The sequence below is a fragment of the Cyprinodon variegatus genome, unplaced genomic scaffold (genome assembly GCF_000732505.1).
Source record: "Cyprinodon variegatus isolate N-32 unplaced genomic scaffold, C_variegatus-1.0 Scaffold548, whole genome shotgun sequence".
Taxonomy (NCBI): Eukaryota; Metazoa; Chordata; class Actinopteri; order Cyprinodontiformes; family Cyprinodontidae; genus Cyprinodon; species Cyprinodon variegatus.
The window spans coordinates 444086-461609 of NW_015151001.1; the positions used below are offsets into that span (position 1 = coordinate 444086).

A 17524-nucleotide genomic window follows, 5' to 3' on the forward strand; every position below is an offset into this window, starting at 1 on the left:
TCCAAAAATTCTATAGCCAGAGTTCTGTTGAAAATAACAAATAAAAATCAGTTGTTTTTTTCTCTTTTAGCTTCCTTTCATTAGCCTGGATAGAATTGTAAATCCTTCTTCTCAAACTTAAGCCCTAAATAGCAAAGTTCAATATCCAACCACAGTGAACCTGCAGGTATACTCCTATTTTTAAATTAGAATGGGAGGATGATCTTTAGGCTGTGAGGGAGACACTCTGAATATTTGTAAGAATAGGCTTGAAACCTTCTTCTCTGATACAGCCAGAGTGGCTCAGTGTTATCCTGAGCTATCTCTGTACTGATGCTGCTACAGGCTTAAGCTGCTGAAGGACGTAGGGACAACTTGTCATCATTTTTGCTTAATTCTACTTCTATTGAGCAATTCTGCATTATTTGTTATTTTAGCTTCAAACCACATGTTTCCTCTGCTTTTTCTCTTCTTCATCTGGTCTTATTGTTTACTATCCTGGAGGGAGGAATGAGCTTGGCTGGTTGCATCAGACACTTTAGTTATAGATTTTAGATGAGCCTGTTTCATGAACACATTCTCACTCCCAGCTCCGCACACATTAACCCTTGGTCAAGTCCCCAGCGTGTCAGATACTGATGCGCTGGGGACCTCACCAAGAATCAATATTGGACGAGTTGGGAGTGAGAATATGTTGTGTCTCTTAGTGTTTATCCATTTTTTCTCCTAAACATAGTTATGGGCTGAGCTTTTAATGTGACTAACTCTATGGGACCTGTTTTCATCCTTCTTTACATCTTTACTCAGTTACTCCATAGATCTTAAGAGCACTTCAAGCTGCAGAGTAAAAAGGAAAAAAAAGAGAGAGGGAGAGAGAGAGAGAGAGAGAGAGAGAGAGAGAGAGAGAGAGAGACATTATTTTGAAAATCTTACAACAGGAAGTTTGATTACCCTGCCTGCTTGCCGCAGGTGAGTCGAGCAAAGAGATAATTACAAACCAAAGGTGTGTGAGCATCGGGAAGGCATTGATGTGTTTTATGACCGGGCAGGTCTGGTTTTGAACGCATAGCTGAGGGAAAATATCCTCTTCTGGACTGAAAATTAGTTTATAAAAGAATCTTAGGAGGGAGATGAGAGAAGAAACACCTGTGGTAAGTTTCTGAGAATATTCTGCAAAAACCAAACAAATAGAGCAGTGTTTGTTATTATATATATATATATATATATATATATATATATATATATATATATATATATATATATATATATATATATATATATATATAATCTCAAACGGTGTCGTTAAAAAAAGTGGATTTATTTTTACTTAATGTATACTCTTTAAAAAAAAAATGAATCAATAAAGGAGAATGACGTGGAAGTTGGTGATTATGGAGGAGCAGCAACTACACCAACCACTCCGCAAGAGAGGCGACCCGTGAGTCTTTTTTTTTTTTTTTCAGGATAAAGTGCTCACTTGTGTGTCTATTACATAAGAATTATATATAAGTCCCATTTTATTTGTATCAATTCTTCAAGCCGTTTGTTGTGATATACAAGTGACGCAGCCAAACCCACGTTGTAGTGGCAGCTGTTTTGTAATTTCCTCCCGTGTTTTTTTTTTTTCTCTCTGATGTAACCAGGGAGTAAAATTCATTTCATATATATATATATATATATATATATATATATATATATATATATATATATATATATATATATTCTTTAGTTGGGTTGTTGAAAGAAGAAAATGACAAAGAGGAGGAGGGGGGAAACTATATCAATCTACTACAATTTTTATTTTTTCTAATTAATAGAACAGAATTAGCCTAGGTGTTTTAGAGTATTTGGCTCTCTGTATAATGTCCTCAGACTGATGTCCTCTTCTGCATTTTTAATTGTCAGAATTATCTTTGGGTTTTTAATGTCCAATTGAGAAAATGTCTCAATCTACCCGTTCTTCTGTTTTTTCCATTTATCTGCTGGTCAGTCTGTTTCATCCATATTTATAATTATCCAACCTTTCAATTGTCTCTGTCCATCTATCCGTCATTCATTTTAGCTCTCTTTCCTTTGATTATCCATTCATCTATCCATCCTACCCTTCCTTTTCTTCTAGTGAGATGATATTGTTATTTGGAAGCAGTGGTGTCAATAGTACATACATTTGTTACTTCAGTAGAAATATAGATACTGCAGTTTAAAAACACTCTGGTAAAAGTTGAAGTATCAACTTGACCTCTTTACTCAAGTAAAAGTGAAAAAGTATGTGCTCCAAAAACTACTTAAAGTATAAAAGTATAAAGTAAACCAGCCAGATGCCACTATATGAATTGAAAGCTCAATTTTTTGAATATTTTGAAAAATACTTTGAGATAGGGCCTGGGATGAGGGAGGTTTTGTTGGTCGCCATCTCCCGATACGCTCTCGCCTGTGTCCAACCTTTCAGACATTTCAACATCTTTTTTTTAATCCAACATTGTAGCATGGCATAGACAATTCTCGTTTACAGTTTGAAGAACACCTGCTTGCTTCTGATGATTTCCTTTAGCTAACCAATGAGTATTTGCGTTATATGACTCATCCAATTACACTAGTTTTCACTAGATGTGGATGGAGCCAATGATCTGCATTGGATGGAGCACATGACGGGAAATAAATATTTATAAAACCTAAGCCAAGAGTAACGAGTAACTTTTTTTTTTTTTTATGTAAGGAATAGAACGTTCAGATACTTGTGTGAAAATGTAATGAGTAGAAGTCAGAAGTAGGAAGAAAAATAAGTATTTGAGTAAAGTATAGATACCTAAAAAGTGTAATTAAGTACAGTAACAAAGTATTTGTACTTCGTTACTTGACACCTCTGTTTGGAATTAATTAGATCTTCAGCTTAACAGGACCATTTATCTCGATTCATTATGAAATTTTTGTTAATAATTTGAGTCCTGTAAATTATGAAATTCTAAAGGAATGTCCAGAAGTTACTGGTAATACTTCAAAGAAACAAAAGTAATGGGTTAGGGTTACATTTTTCTGTTCTATCCATTAATTAAAGCTTTTAGTACTTTCAGATTACAGCTTCAGTTCCAAGTCAGGATTGCTCAAAATCAAACCACATGAACCAAGTTCAAATCTTAATATTTTAGTCATTTGTTTTACAAATGTTGTGACTCTTTAGCACTAAAGAGGTTTAAATTTACAATTAATAACTGAGCTCAACCTCTAAAAGATGAAATAATTACACATTTCTCTGATTTGTCACCAATTAGGTGTTTACATTCTGGGTAAGTTTATGATTTGTCTCTGCAGAGTGTTGTGACCCTACGGAATATGCTGCAAAAGGCGTCCCATGACCCCTTTCGTCATCACTATAATGTAAGTAGAACACATACATGGAATTGGACGCAGGTCCAAACTGAAAAGTGGGCATGCAAACTTTATTAGTAAATGGTTTTTCCTCTAAAGTCTTTCCTTTCTATTTTGATTGTTTTACTCATAATTTTTAAATAAAAAACAAAAACTTTTGTACAGGGAAATTAAAAAAGGCTTTTTTCTCTGTTTTAGTTTTTGAAATACCCTTAATTGCACAACAAAGGAATTAGCAGCCAGTTTGACACATTCTGTTTATCGAGTCCCCCCCAAAAAGTGACCAGTATGATCAACACCAGGATGATTTTTTTTTTCTTTCAACTCAGGAACAGGTTTGACCTATTAAAACAAAAAATCTTTTTTTGTAAAAGGTGTTGAAATAAATTGGAATAAATTACCTAGGATAACTTAAATGCTTAGTTGGGATTGGAGAAGGAAAAAAAAAAAGAGACCTTTAAAATTTAACAGCACACTATCACTTCTATAGTGGGAACGTTATATTTACACATTACCTCACTTTGCTACAGTTTCTGTGCTGTTAATATGATACAGTATGTTTGTTTTTCTTTTACATGTAAGGGTCTATATGGTCACACTGTTTAACAAGGATTTCTCAGTGTAAATTAATTAAAAATCAAGATGATTGTCTATTTTATGAGCCGTGTCAAAAAAGTAGTGTTGCACCGATGCCCGATACCTGGCTGTGCAGTATCGGCCGATAACATAATAATGTAAAATAATTGCCATCATGGCTTTGTCAAGCTGCTGCCTACCTTTGTGAAGCAGAAAAAGAATATAATACAAAGTGAATCCAGTAGAACTTTTTTAACCTACCAGGAGTGGGTGACAATAGTTGAATAAACTTATGGCTCTCAAAATGGTATCGGTGCCCTATTTGTTGGTACTCGCCAATACCAATACCACCATTTTAGGGCGGTATCTGGGCCCCGTCCGATACTGGTACAACACTACAAAAAAGTAAACAACTTTTAAATGCTGTGATTATCAGATGCTCAGTAGCATTTAACCAAAACCTCTTAATTTTCTGCTTGGGGTTACCATTAGTCCTTACTTGGCTTTATAAAACTCCTCCTTTGTCTGAGGTCATGTTAGGATTTGTAGAAATGTGATCTCTGAATCTGGTGGGCTGAGGAGGGGTTGTCTGTGGTGTTGGATGCAAAATGACGCTCTAGAATTATATTAGTTTATGTGACACGTATATAATGTGTTGATGCAATCAGCTGTTCTATGTCTTGGATGTAGATATATCTAACTTTTCTTTAAGAGCTGATTTCGTTGGGGTTTCCGAGATAGAGGAAACTGATGTAAGGGTATTTCTTTAAGCTAAAACTACCACTTAATGGAGGTTTTTTTTCTTATAGACCAAGAAGGTTTTCTGTCTACAGTGGGTACGAAAAGTATTCAGACCCCTTTAAACTTTTCACTCTTTGTCTTGTTTCATTTGTTAAAATCAGTAAAGCTCATTTTGTTTCTCATTAATGTTCTTTGTTGAGTTTTTGCAGTTAATGACCCATTCTACAGTCTTTATGCTCTTAAAAACTATTCAGTTATTTTAGAAGATTCTTTCATTAAATTGATAGCTTCTATCTTATAGCTTAAGATCATTCCTAACAAACATCTTTTGAAAAGTGCAATCTCAAAACAGTAGCTTTTGGCTCAACTTAAACATCCATTATTATACAGAAGCTTGTTACGTATTACAAGTTAAGCTTCATATTTTCATTCAGATTTACATGCTGAAGAATCAGAAGCTTCTGCAGGATACAGTAGATAGCTGAATAGTTTCAAGAGGAAGAAAAGAAAAAAAAATCACATGTTGCATGCCATTAGTTATGCGTGCAAGAAATGCAAGGAGCATGATTTGCTGTGGCTCCTCCAAGTATGTGCATATTGAGATGTGGGACTTTTGCTCCTTAGGGAGGGGAGCGGTCAGCTGCTGGAGAAATGGACAGCCAGCACTTTGGCCAGGTGAGAGGAAAAACAGGACAAAATGTTGATTCCAGAATTTGTCTTAGTTTTTTTTTTTTTTTTTTTTTTTATTGATGATGCTGCTGTTTAATCTCTACATATTACACTCATTAGAGCAACAAAACAGATCCCTGATCTGTGCTGCTGTTTGTTTTATGAACTACCTCTGGTGTAACCATTTTTAGATCTTTTGTTGTAGGCGTGTCTGTGCCATATCGCTACCTGACAAGAAATTTCTATTAAGTAACTTCATTCTTATCATGATCAAGGGCAAAAATCACAAGACTAGAATCAGCACCATCTGTTGTGGGCGTCCCTTTGAAACACCAGTTTATTTACTTGTTTTGTATGGTGTTAATGCTAGATGTTCTATGAATGGCTTGGCTTGTATGGGAATTTCACAATTGATTCTCTAATTTCTTCAGAACGAAGTGCCAGAAGAATGTTCTTCGAGCCCTCAGGTTTGTTTCTTAGTCTTGTTTCCTGCAGTTGTGCAGGTTAAATATGATTGCATCACATATTGTTCTCTTGTGTCTTTAAATAGAATGGAGGCTCTGCAGATATGACTAAAACGAATCCTTTTTATTCATATTACAAGGTATGTCATCTACAGACAAACCCCTGATGACACAGTTATCTGGTTTTATTGAACCCCAAAAACTTCTGTCCTGCAACTAGGAATTGACCAACAAAAGGACCATAGTGGAGAGCCCTGGAAGTGAAACTTCAGAACAAGCAGATGTTGATCCTGTCCCTTTGCCCCCAGTGAAATTCCTCAACTCTCCACAGGAACTTGGTTATGGAATTAAGACAACAGAAAATGGAGCAAAACTTTCCAAACATCTTGAGGTGCCTCAGAGGTACGACCCCAAGGATGAGCTTTTCCGACCCTCCTCTCTTACGGTCAATGCTAATGCCAGTGGGGACTTTGGTGGCGCATCTCTGAAAAATGCTAACGCTGCTCAACCACAAAGGCTCTCTAAACTCCCACCAAGAAAGAGCTCAGACAACTTGGTGGAGGATGTGGATGCTATTTTTAGATCATCTAAGGATTCAGTCCACTCTCCACAAATGTTGGTACCAGATCCATTTTCCAAAACTACGAGCTTAGAAGCGGATTTGTTTCCACATAAAGATGAGGAACTCTTCAATGTTAATGGGATAGAAGAAGATGCCAGCAAAGCAGAAGGTGATCTTTCTGGGAAATCCTTTAAGGAAAAATTCGACATATTTTCATCGTCATCCACAAATGGAATTGATCCATTTCCAAGTCCGCTTCTGAGGAATTCATTCAACCTCTCCAGTCTGGATGATCCTTTCGGTCCAACTCCCTCAAAGCAATTTGACCACCTCCAGGATGGTTTCAGTAGCGTGGAAGGGGGCGATGATATATTTAAGATTACCTCCTCCAATACTGTTTTCTCTACACCTTTAAACAACAGTCCACTTGACTTTAGAGTGGACTCACCAATGTCTGACATACACAAGAAAATGCCAGCAAAGCGTCCTCCAGTTGTTCCACCAAAACCTCCAAACAAGCCAAGAAATCTTGTGACAACGCCTCAGGAAAGCAAAGAAAATATCCTTCAGCCGACCCCCTTCATTTTGGCCAGCAGCCTGTCTTCCTCACCCAGCTTTTCTCCAGCTGACATGGATCATGTATGTTGGGCTTATTTTAAATAAAAGTGTAAAGGCCTTTTTGCTACTATAGTAATTTCAACTGTCACACAGGCGCAGACCTTCAAGCGTCCACCAAGACCCCTTCCTCGAACTCGACGCCCCAGAGCAGAGAAGCCCCAGACCACGGAGAGCCCTTCACCCTCTGTAGTCTCTGTAAGCGACAGCGAATCAGATCATATAGATTTGTTCTGTTTATCTTGGATTTGATGATAGATGCTGTTGGTTTCCATGATACTGGCTCATTAACAGTCGAACTTTCTTCTTTACTTGTAGACTGAAGTTGAAACAGAAATGCCTGAATTCCATGTTACCGAACCAGAGCTGCCGAAACTTCCCCCGAAACCAGTGTTCAAACCTCCCCCGAAACCAGTTCCTCCCTATAAACCTAAGAATCTGGTATGTAGAGGGGTCATCTTTAATACTTAATACAATTGTTCTGTATTGATATTTTGTTCAGGAATGGAAGACGTGACTTTTTCTTTTATTAAGACAAAAGAGAACTTTTTCTAATTAATTAAAAGTAAACATTATTCAGATGTTTATTATATTTTTTCCCAGGTGAGCAAACCTTTGGAACCTGAGAATAGTGTGGTCTTCGAGGACATCCTCCTTATTGGACAGGTGTGTTGTTTTATCCATTGAAATCCCAAGGATGGAAAAAAAATGACTACTCAGTTGTACATTTCCAAAATTTAGGTTTGGTGGTGTTTTTACAGTCACATCTTTTATAGAATGAAACATATACAGAGTCACACTTGATTCCTGTTTTTTTTTTTTTTTTTGGTCACAGTTTAATATTCTGATCATACAACAGGTATAGATAGACATCTTATGTTACGATCACACAGAAGCATGAAGTCCCCCAAATCCAATCTTTTTTCTTTTTTTTTTTCTTTTTTTTCCCATATGCATCCTGTATCTAATCTTTTCATGACATTCTGAACAACACGGATCCAATTTTTATAAAAAAAAATTTTTATGTGATTCAACCTGTACGCTGTTGATACTATTCTCCGTCTTCCTACACAGAAGTGGCAAGAAAAACAACATTATTTTTAACCATCTTTAAAATATTGTCTTTTTGGGGTTGGGAAAGATTGCTAGATGCAATCCAGTACTACCATCCACTTTTATTTCCGTTAATACAAGCACGCTTGCTTGTGCCATCATTAAGTCCTCTACTGCACGTTCAGGATGCTTAAGCTGTATGAATGCAGTTTATATAGTAAATCACACTTGCGTATTTTTTGAAAATGTGAATGACCACGCAAAAAAATCTGATTTCACAAAAAAATCGGAATTGAGCATTAAGGCCTGCAGTGTGAACATAGCCTTATGCGACGTTCACAGGTTTTGCCAAATATTTAGTAGCTTCAATACAAAAAATCATAAAAATATGTATCTATGAATGTGAAAACCCTGCTTACATGAAATGTTAAGCAGTCACCTGCCTGGTCGGTAAACGCCAAGTTAGAATAACGGAGGCAGGTATTATGATTATGAAAACGAAGACCAAAAAAATTTGTACAGGATATTAATCCTAGTAGAAAAAAAAAATCAAAGTATCTTTTGTTTATTAAAAAAGGTGAAAAACATTGAAAAAAAGAAAATAAAAGCCCACAGGGCATTATAATTTAATCAGAAGGCTGATTTATACAACAGGGACTTTCATTTTTTTATCGTCCTCATTTCTACTGAGTGGATGATGTGTGATGTTGAGTATCTAATGTAGTGATCCTCTTGTGGCTGATTTTTTTATTTATTTTTAACCTCAATCAAAATGAAGAAAACAGGAGTTTTGTGAGACAAGATGCTATTCTATATTAGGATGAAAAAGCAAGTGTTTTTGATAAATGCTTTCACCATATTTGAGTGCTTGTTTGTGTTTATTTATGGACATTTTTTTTTCTCTAAAAATGAAGGAACACTGTGTGGAAGATTGGCCTGAAGATAGTCCTGAGCTGAATCCAGACTTTAAGCCAGTAAGAAATGAATCTATATACACCCCCCTGCTTACTTCATAAGACTGTTTAAATCAATTTAATCATTTTTGATTTTTTTTTTTTTTGTCTAATTTTACAAGTCGGGAAAATTCAAACTACGGAGAGAGTCAATGAAGGTCAGAATCAGGTTTGCTATGAACATCGCTCATTGTTTAGTAGAGAAAAGAAGTTAAAGATGAAAAAATCTGTTTTAGGAAAAGACTGAGTCGGATGGAGGAAGCAGTGAAGACCCTGATGGTGCCGTTAAGAATAAGGTAACATGTTAACTCCTCTCTCCTTGTTCACTTAAATTTGCTTTAGCTTAATTTAAACTCAGAGCATCATTTCCCAGAAAAAGAACAAGAACCTTCGAATGTCGCTGTTATCTAGACGAAGCTCAAAGGTAAATCTGATAAAAGACCATTTCATTGTTTTGCATTTCCTTAACCTTGCGTTAATGAATCTTTTTCTATAATGTAGGAAACGCATTCTGATGACATGATGGAGGGAAAGAGCAACACATTGCCTATCCGAAAAAAATCATCTAAGGTAAAACTTCTCAGGTTTAAAAAGAACTGTATTTGCTTTTAAACTGGCAAATGTCAGCACAAAACATATTTATTAATTACTGCATTAAACACTGCAGAATAATACCTTACCACTCTTTTTAGGAATTTGGTTCGAATGGAAATATTTCTACAGGAGATGACGAAGATCACTATAGTTTGGACTATAAAGTATGTTTCCTTTGCAACAGCACCAAGTATGACTATAATTAAAGCTGACCCACATGTTTATTAATGATTTTATTCCCTCCAAAAGAAAAAACCAAGGCCCAAAGTCAATAATCTGTTTCGAAGAGCTTCAGTTGCTACCTCTACATATGAGGGCAAGAACATGAATGGGAATTTACCAGAAAAGTCAAAGGTACAATTAGGACTCTAGCCACAGATTGGCAAAGGGATTTATCACAATCTTTCCCTTAAATAATTTCAGCTTTGCTTCTATAATGTTGAAAAGCACTGTCACTTTTTCTGAATAAATCTCCTTTAACAGGAAGATGACTCTTTTAATAAAAGTGGTAAGAGGAAGAACACCATTGTTCGTCGACAGTCTGAGGTGAATAACTTTTATTCCACAAAGTAAAGTTCATTTAGAAACGCAGGAAGACCTCAAGTTTTTAACACATTAGAGATATTTGAAAATCAGCCTCAACTGTTTGAACTTGAATTAAATGTTTTTCAGAGCTCAGTGTTGGATAAAAGAGACTATGAAGAGGCACAAAAAGTCGGTGGAGGACAGGTTGTCAGATGTTTCTTTGAGATAAAATAAATACAATTGAAACATTTCTGATCAAATGAAAGCAGTTTTAAATGGGTCATTCTGCTTTTATTTAAGATCTCTTTTGTTTTTTTTCTCAGAGGAAGAATAGCAAGGTTAAAATTAAGTTTGTGCCACAAAGAGGATTTGCCATCACCCTACAAAAGGTAAAAAACATTTACCAAACTTTGATTGTTTTGCTTTCTAAATGAAAAAAACCCCACCTCATTCCATTTTTTTTATTTTCTCCAGCCACATGATGAACCAAAAGGAGCTTATGGATATACTCCTCGCAAGGACTCAAAGGTATGACTGAAGCTTGTTGTTGAAATGAACGTGGCAGTGAGCCGTTTGCATTTTAATGTTTGTGGTATGAGGATGTCTGAACCGTGTCTCATGTTTGGGATGTTTTCCTTCTACAGGACGAATTGTTTGAAGATTCTGGAGCGCATGGCTACACGCCTCGTGGCAAGTTACAGGTAAAGAACCTGTTCAGTTTTAGGAGCAACAAAGTGCACAATCTGTGTCTGATTTGAAACTAGATGTGATAAGTTGAGATAGCATTGTTTGAGAAAAACAAAAACAGGGTTAGTGTTTACACTATTAAGTTTAGGTTAATAGATTGCGCCACAGTTAAATGCAATGGCCAGCTTAGTGAAAAGCATCCTGTGTTGTACACCAAGCAACACATTGAATTGGGTCAGGAAGAACATTGAGAAAATGTTTGAAAGGGTCTATATGATGCAAAATAAACTTTCCTGACCTTTTAAACTAGTTTATAATAAAAAGTTATGATCAATTGTATTTATTGTCCCTTGATTCATGCATGTCTGACTAATCCTATTGAGGAAGCAGCCAATCCGTGTTCTGGAAAATAACCCAACCACATATAGAAGCATCTACTTTCAGAATCAGAATAAGACATACTTTAATAATCGCAGAGGGAAATTACTTAAAATTTCTTACTGTGCAGCCCAGTTAAAAACATGCATACTTACTCCATTAAGCGAGTGCCGATGTGAGGCAGAGCACAATCATTTTTGGAGTTGGAAGAAGTGGCTCTTTTAGCAGCTAATCTGCACAGTGACAGCAACTCTTTACTTTTTAACTATATATGCTGTCTGAGTCTTGAAATTGTGTTTTATTTGCTATGAGAGGTCTGAGTCTAAGTTCAGTCTTTCTAAAAGAAGAAGCTAAACTCCTCCTGCTCCTTCTTCTGATGTTTTGTCTTCAGTTTTTGTTTTACAATGTCTTTCTGACTAAGGCTATGTTCAAACAGCTGGCAAAGTGAACCAAATCCTTTTTGGAGATAATTGTCTGAATGAATCCAATCTTGGATCAACATCTTTTTAAGACCTATGGATTAAGCATGTAATGTCCCCATATGATTGTAAAGGCAGGGGACAAAATACTTCTAGCAATACTTATGATGTATCACAATTACAATTATCCCGATTTATATCACCCCGCCATAGTTATCAATACTTTTGTGGATGGGAAAGTTCTAAAAAAGGCTGGGAATAGTTTTTTTTTTTTTACTTTTTTGAACAGGCAACTGCTCTTTTGCATATTACCTTATGATGTACCTTTCTATATAATGTGTGTTTTTGTTTTGGTTATTTATTTTTTAGGATGATGAATTTGAAGACTTTGAAGAGATAGAATATCTGAACCCAGCTAAGGTAATAGATTTATTTGGATCAACAAGAGGTTGTTCACTTTTTTTGATTGCTACACTGTAGAAGCTAAATGAGCTAACTTAATTTGCCTGTTAGGCTGCCATAATGGAAGATGAGGAACAGGAAAAATCTCTCCGTTACTCACCAAGCCTTCATGGAGACGAGGCTGCTGAAGGATCTAAAGAGCGAAAACATGTAACCTTTTGCCTTTTCTTAAGATGGGGAGAGAGGATTGAAAAACTGATTATTTCATGTTCTTATCACGCTTATTGAAATCACTTCACAGGCTAATCTTGTTATTATCATCTCTGTTGTTGATAACTTTGAATAAATGTTTTGTTTCTGGCAGAAAAAGTCAAAGTATAAGATTCATATGCGCAAATCTAAGGCTGCACACGGACTCAGTGAGCCAAGAGAATCCTGCTCCTATTCGGTAAACCTGAGTGTATTATAAGTAAATTAACAGAAAAGCTTGATCTATTTGGGACTTTAATACCACGGTTTATACTTTTAGGGGGGCTCTAATGATGATGATGGAACAGAAAAAGATATGAAGAGTCCCGCGGAGGGATATGATGAAGATCCTGATGATGAAATCGCCAAACTGGTCATTTTTAATTTAAATTTTTTTTTTTTTTTATTGCTCTTTACAGTTAGTAATTTATTCTAGAAACAAAGTTTTTGTATTCCCTTTTTTTCCAACAGAAAAAGCAATTCAAATTCAAAGTTCCCAAGAAATACAAGCGAAAGGTTTGTCTTTTTGTCTATTTGCAACTAGTCCAGAAATCGTAAATTATTTTTATCAGATTAATTTGTGTCAGATTCTCAGACTTTACTCTTTTTCTTAACAGAGCAAAAAGGCCAAGAACAAATCTGAAGCCGCATCTGATGATCTCTCAGAGGCTGCTAAGGTACGGCTGCAGGGGTGCAGTTACATCAGTTAAAATAGTTTTTTATTTTATTCTAACTAAAACTGACTTTAAAACAATGCAGAGGGCAGCAAGTCACCAAGCTTCTGCTTAAAAGTACCGGTAAATCTTATTTATTTTGTATACAAAAATTAGTCATCTTCTAATTAACTTTTATATATTTTAAAATGACTGTATGAGCTTAAAATAGGGTAGAAATGTGAAATCGAAGGAAATGGCATCAATTTCAATGTTTTACAAATGAATGTGGAAAAAATTCACAGGTTTTTATTTAAGATTGCTGTATAAATATTTGTCATCAAGATCCTAGACAAGCTACTGTAAATAAAATTAAAAAATAACTTAAAAATAAAAGAGATAAAATAATTTAAAGTAAAAATTAAAAATGAGTCAGCCTATCAGGATGTGCAAAAGGCTCCTGCAAATACAGTAGATCTGTTTAAAGAGGAGTCTTGAAGTCTTCAAGCCAGGAGGCCTGCCTGACATGTCATGGGAGATCAGTCCACAATGTTGGAGTCGTTTTAACAAAGACACAATCTTCTCTTCCCTGTTGGTATGCATTCCTACAATAGGATGCTGCCACCACCGTGTTTCATAAGGGAGAATGTGACTTCCTGGTGAATTAGACCTCATGTACTTTAAAGGCAAGACAAAATCCTCCATATTTATTGTAATCCTCAATAGCAACTTTCTTTTATGTGTTTGCATTGGCTGGTGATCCATGGAAAGTTGGAGTTCATGTATCTATTCCAGCAATGGCTGTCTTCATACAGCTCTCCCATAAAGAGTCAATTGGTGGTGAATCACAGATTTTTATTGTCCTGTCAGCAGATTCACCCACCTGAGCTCTTGATTTCCACAGCTGCTCCATAATTACTTTGAATGCCTTGACTGCTTCTGGTTAATATAATCCATATATTGTATAAAGATTGGCTGATTATGGAAGGTGGTTGTAGTGTTAGATTTTATTCATGGGTACAGATAAGGATGCAGGATTGAAAACAAATACTGTATTTGGCTTTAATTTGTAAAATAATGTGAAAGAAATCATGAGTTATTTCCCTTCTAAATAACATTTCCATTCAGAATGGTTGATTTACATCATCAAATACATTGTCATTTTACAAACACGCATTTTAATGTAGAAAGTTTTAGAGTTATGAACACTTCTATAACACTGCAATCTTATCTTTACTTCCCTCTTTTTTTAACATTCACTCTCATGTGATAGCTGTGACTCATGGTGTTGATCAGCTTCACCTGCTGACGGACTATATCAGATTATCAGCTTTAAAACTTTCCACTGATGCTGAACCGATTGCCTTTTGGCGTTTATCTCTCAGCCAGAAATACACAGAAGCAAAAATAATGTCACATATTAACTTAGAAATGTAAAGTTGAAAGCAATTGGATAGTTGCAGGCTATTTCCTGAGACAATCACAAGCTGCATGTTGAACGTGCTTGCCTTCTTTTCTCAATTGCTGTTTGATTCATCTCTCTAACGTCTTGCCTGACTGGTTTAGCTGCATACTGTCTGTTGACGCACGAAACGCTACTGCAAAGCTTTCATGTCAGTAAAGGCCTTAAAAGAGTTCAATGACAGCTGTAAAAACAAAGCAAAGCATGTTGCAACAAACTGACCTAAAATTTATCCCCACCGATTCTGCAGGCAGCCTGGGCGGCTGCTCAGATGGACGAACAAGCTGTCGGGGGTCTGGAAGAAGAAGAGGAGGAGGATGACGAAGATGACGGGGTCAGTTCCTTTTTACTAATACAAACATTGTTATTGCATTCCTTTATTTATTCATTTCAATGTTAGGTGGATATTATTGTTAAAAATAGAGTTTTGTGTAACAGTATTTTTCCATCACAGATTTATCCAGTTTGTTTGGTTGACACAAATCCACATGTCAGACTATAACCTGAGTTAATATGACAGATTTAAGAAAAATTAAAACAGAACTCCCTAACAGTAGGAATATGTATAGTTTTGTATACATTTTCACAGCCATTCTGATATGTTTTTGTCTCCAGGACACTGACAGTTTAATGGAGTGGTGGTACACCGTAGAAAGTGAGTCTGAATCCAATTACGTTTAATGACATCTTAATGGATTAATGAATGGTTAACCACCTGCCATCTTTACATTTCAGAGTGGGACGAACTGCCATCGGATGAAGAGGACGAAGCCTTGAGAGAGGATGAGTCAAAGTGCGACCATTTGAATTTACCAGCATGCTTTTCTCTTAGTCCAGTGACCCATTAATATAGGATATTTGTGCAACATAGAGGTTTCAATATTTAATAATTAACATAGCACAGAAAATACCCATATATTCATATACATACATAATGTGAGGCTCCGCATCCCTTCCCGCTCCACGTTACTGATTCCACTCCACTTTGTTTGGCTGCATTTGTAGTTTGAAAGAGGGATACGGTTTTCTAATGGCAGAGATGCTGGAGGTGGGTGTAATGAATTGCTGCGGTTAAAACACCCAAGAACCAAACATTCTGACTTACCCACCTGGAGCTTTGGCCTCAGAATGGACTAAAAAATTAGCTTCCGGAAATAAAAGTGGTGGTCACAAACTTTTTAAGGCAAAAACCGCTTGACTTTATTTGGCACTTCCTCTACAAATACATTACGGTTCAAAATAAGTAATATGGGAAACATGAAACTGAATAGATTAAATATGATCCAAAGAGACTATGTAGATATCTACACAGAACCTTGAGTCACCTAGAGTCCAGAAGTTCACAACGAAATGTATGTAAGGGGTATAAAAAGTTCACTTTGATATTTCCCCTTTAAACCTCTCCTTGTAATTAAACATGTATATAACAAAGAATCATCTAAACCATGTGCTTTGTTTACAGGTCATTCAGCATCTTGGCAGAAAAGGTTGAACGAGGTCTTCGCCTCTTCAATAAGGTTTTCACCGAACAAGCCGAAGTCCTGTGGCAGGCCATCATCTCACTCCACACCCTTGCTGACGACATCAGCGAGTTCCATCACAAAGCTAAGATCGCTGGTATCAGTGGTGGCACCACCACAGCGGTGGGCACTGTGACGGCTATCACCGGCTTGGCTCTGGCTCCCTTAACGTTCGGAGCCTCTTTGGTAATTACAGCTGTGGGCGTCGGGGTCGCAACAGCTGGTGGAATCACTTCAGCTTCTGCAGCCATCTCTGATAATGTACACAACAAGAATGACCGCAAACAGGTAAAATGTGCCTTAGATGCAATGAGACATAAATGTTGTAGATGTACTGTTATGCGATTTTAGTCATTTTCCCATGTTGGGCCAGGCCAATCTAGGCAAGGCTAGTTTATTTATATAGCACATTTCAGTAGCAAGATAATTCAATGTGTTGTACATGATAAAAAAAAAAGAAAAACTAAATTGGTCTCTTAAAGGTAAGACAGATGATTAAAGACAATAATGAAAATGAAAATTAAATAATTATACATAAACTGGAAAGACGATTAAGAACTGAAAAGTTTTGCTAAAAACGAATATTTAGATATCCCAGTCAAATACCACTCTAAATAAATGGGTTTCTTCATCTCCATTCAAAGTGAAAGTGTTTAATATTAACCTCCATCTAGTGGTGCACTAAATGAATGACAAACACTAAAAACACAGCAGCTGGTGGATCCCTGAAAGAGTGTGAGATCTACTACGGAAGCTGGGTAGTGACATTCCATTTTTTGAATGGAGGGGAAACATGAACCATCAAATCAGATAAAGTCAAACCTGAAGCACATGGAACATTTTTCTAAAACGGGACTGAAAGAAGCTGACAGTTGCCTGTTTATTTGACTTGTGTGAAGAATAACAGCAGCTGATAACCGTTGTGTCAGAGCTTCTTCAGTGCAAGCTCAGAAAACAAACAAATTAGCCATCACTGCCAGGGGGAAAGAATAATGGCTGAACTACACTGCCATGTTCCAAATATAAATGGTAAATGGCATGTACTTATATAGCGCCTTTATTCAAGTCAGAAGACTTGACCAAAGAGCTTTACACTACATTCATTCACACATTCACGCACACACTCACACACTGATGGTGGCAAGCTACATTGTAGCCACAGCTGCCCTGGGGCTCACTGACAGAAGCGGAGCTGCCGTACACTGGCGCAACCGGGCCCTCTGACCACCATCAGAATATAACATATAACATGAAATTAAACTTCACTAAATAACTTTACAAGCAGAAAGGCTACAGCCTGTCTGTCCTTTTTGAAGCCTGTCATTATGTCTGCAACTGGTAAAAGCTGCATCGATGTAGACTTTCATTTCTCCTGGTTATCCCCCCTTTTTTTATGTTTATTTTTGTGGGGGTGCTCTCTTGCTTCTCTTTGGCGAAAGAGAATGTCCTCCATTGCAACAGAAAATGGGAGGAAGAATTATTTACATTGTTTTTGCTTGTTTTAAAGACTTCTTCCACCGATGACACGTTTTCAGATAAAGTTCAAATGCATAAAGCTGGCAACTTTTGTCCCCTTTTGCATGGTCTAATCAAAAATGACGGCACAGCATGACCTCTCCCATTTGATGCACCTCTCCATGTGTATTTACAACTTATT

General features: G+C 36.5%; 1 protein-coding gene across 2 annotated transcripts; it reads left to right on the plus strand.

The window, feature by feature from the left end:
* The first annotated feature begins 988 nt into the window (after positions 1 to 988).
* Positions 989 to 15979, plus strand: LOC107095451. 2 transcript variants are annotated; one of them, XM_015391564.1, is made up of 31 exons: positions 989 to 1130; positions 1346 to 1417; positions 3289 to 3354; positions 5287 to 5337; positions 5763 to 5798; positions 5882 to 5935; positions 6016 to 6996; positions 7069 to 7170; positions 7291 to 7413; positions 7576 to 7638; positions 8940 to 8999; positions 9101 to 9136; positions 9215 to 9274; positions 9352 to 9402; positions 9480 to 9548; positions 9671 to 9736; positions 9822 to 9926; positions 10056 to 10118; positions 10245 to 10301; positions 10421 to 10486; positions 10572 to 10625; positions 10742 to 10798; positions 11951 to 12001; positions 12095 to 12193; positions 12348 to 12431; positions 12513 to 12605; positions 12704 to 12748; positions 12850 to 12909; positions 14598 to 15002; positions 15083 to 15140; positions 15810 to 15979. In XM_015391564.1, the coding sequence occupies exons 1-29, from the start codon at positions 1110 to 1112 to the stop codon at positions 14745 to 14747; spliced, it is 2895 nt and encodes a 964-aa protein (XP_015247050.1). In that variant the 5' UTR covers positions 989 to 1109; the 3' UTR covers positions 14748 to 15002; positions 15083 to 15140; positions 15810 to 15979. The 2 variants fall into 2 exon arrangements, with proteins under 2 accessions (XP_015247050.1, XP_015247052.1); XM_015391566.1 differs by lacking the exon at positions 5882 to 5935.
* Positions 15980 to 17524: the final 1545 nt, after the last annotated feature.

Bases quoted from the DNA above. Each gene is read 5' to 3' on its own strand.
- LOC107095451 (XM_015391564.1), top strand. From the start codon at position 1,110: ATGAGAGAAGAAACACCTGTG. The intron at 6,997-7,068 runs GTATGTTGGGCT...ACTGTCACACAG, and splicing joins CTCCAGCTGACATGGATCAT to GCGCAGACCTTCAAGCGTCC. The intron at 9,549-9,670 runs GTAAAACTTCTC...CACTCTTTTTAG, and splicing joins TCCGAAAAAAATCATCTAAG to GAATTTGGTTCGAATGGAAA.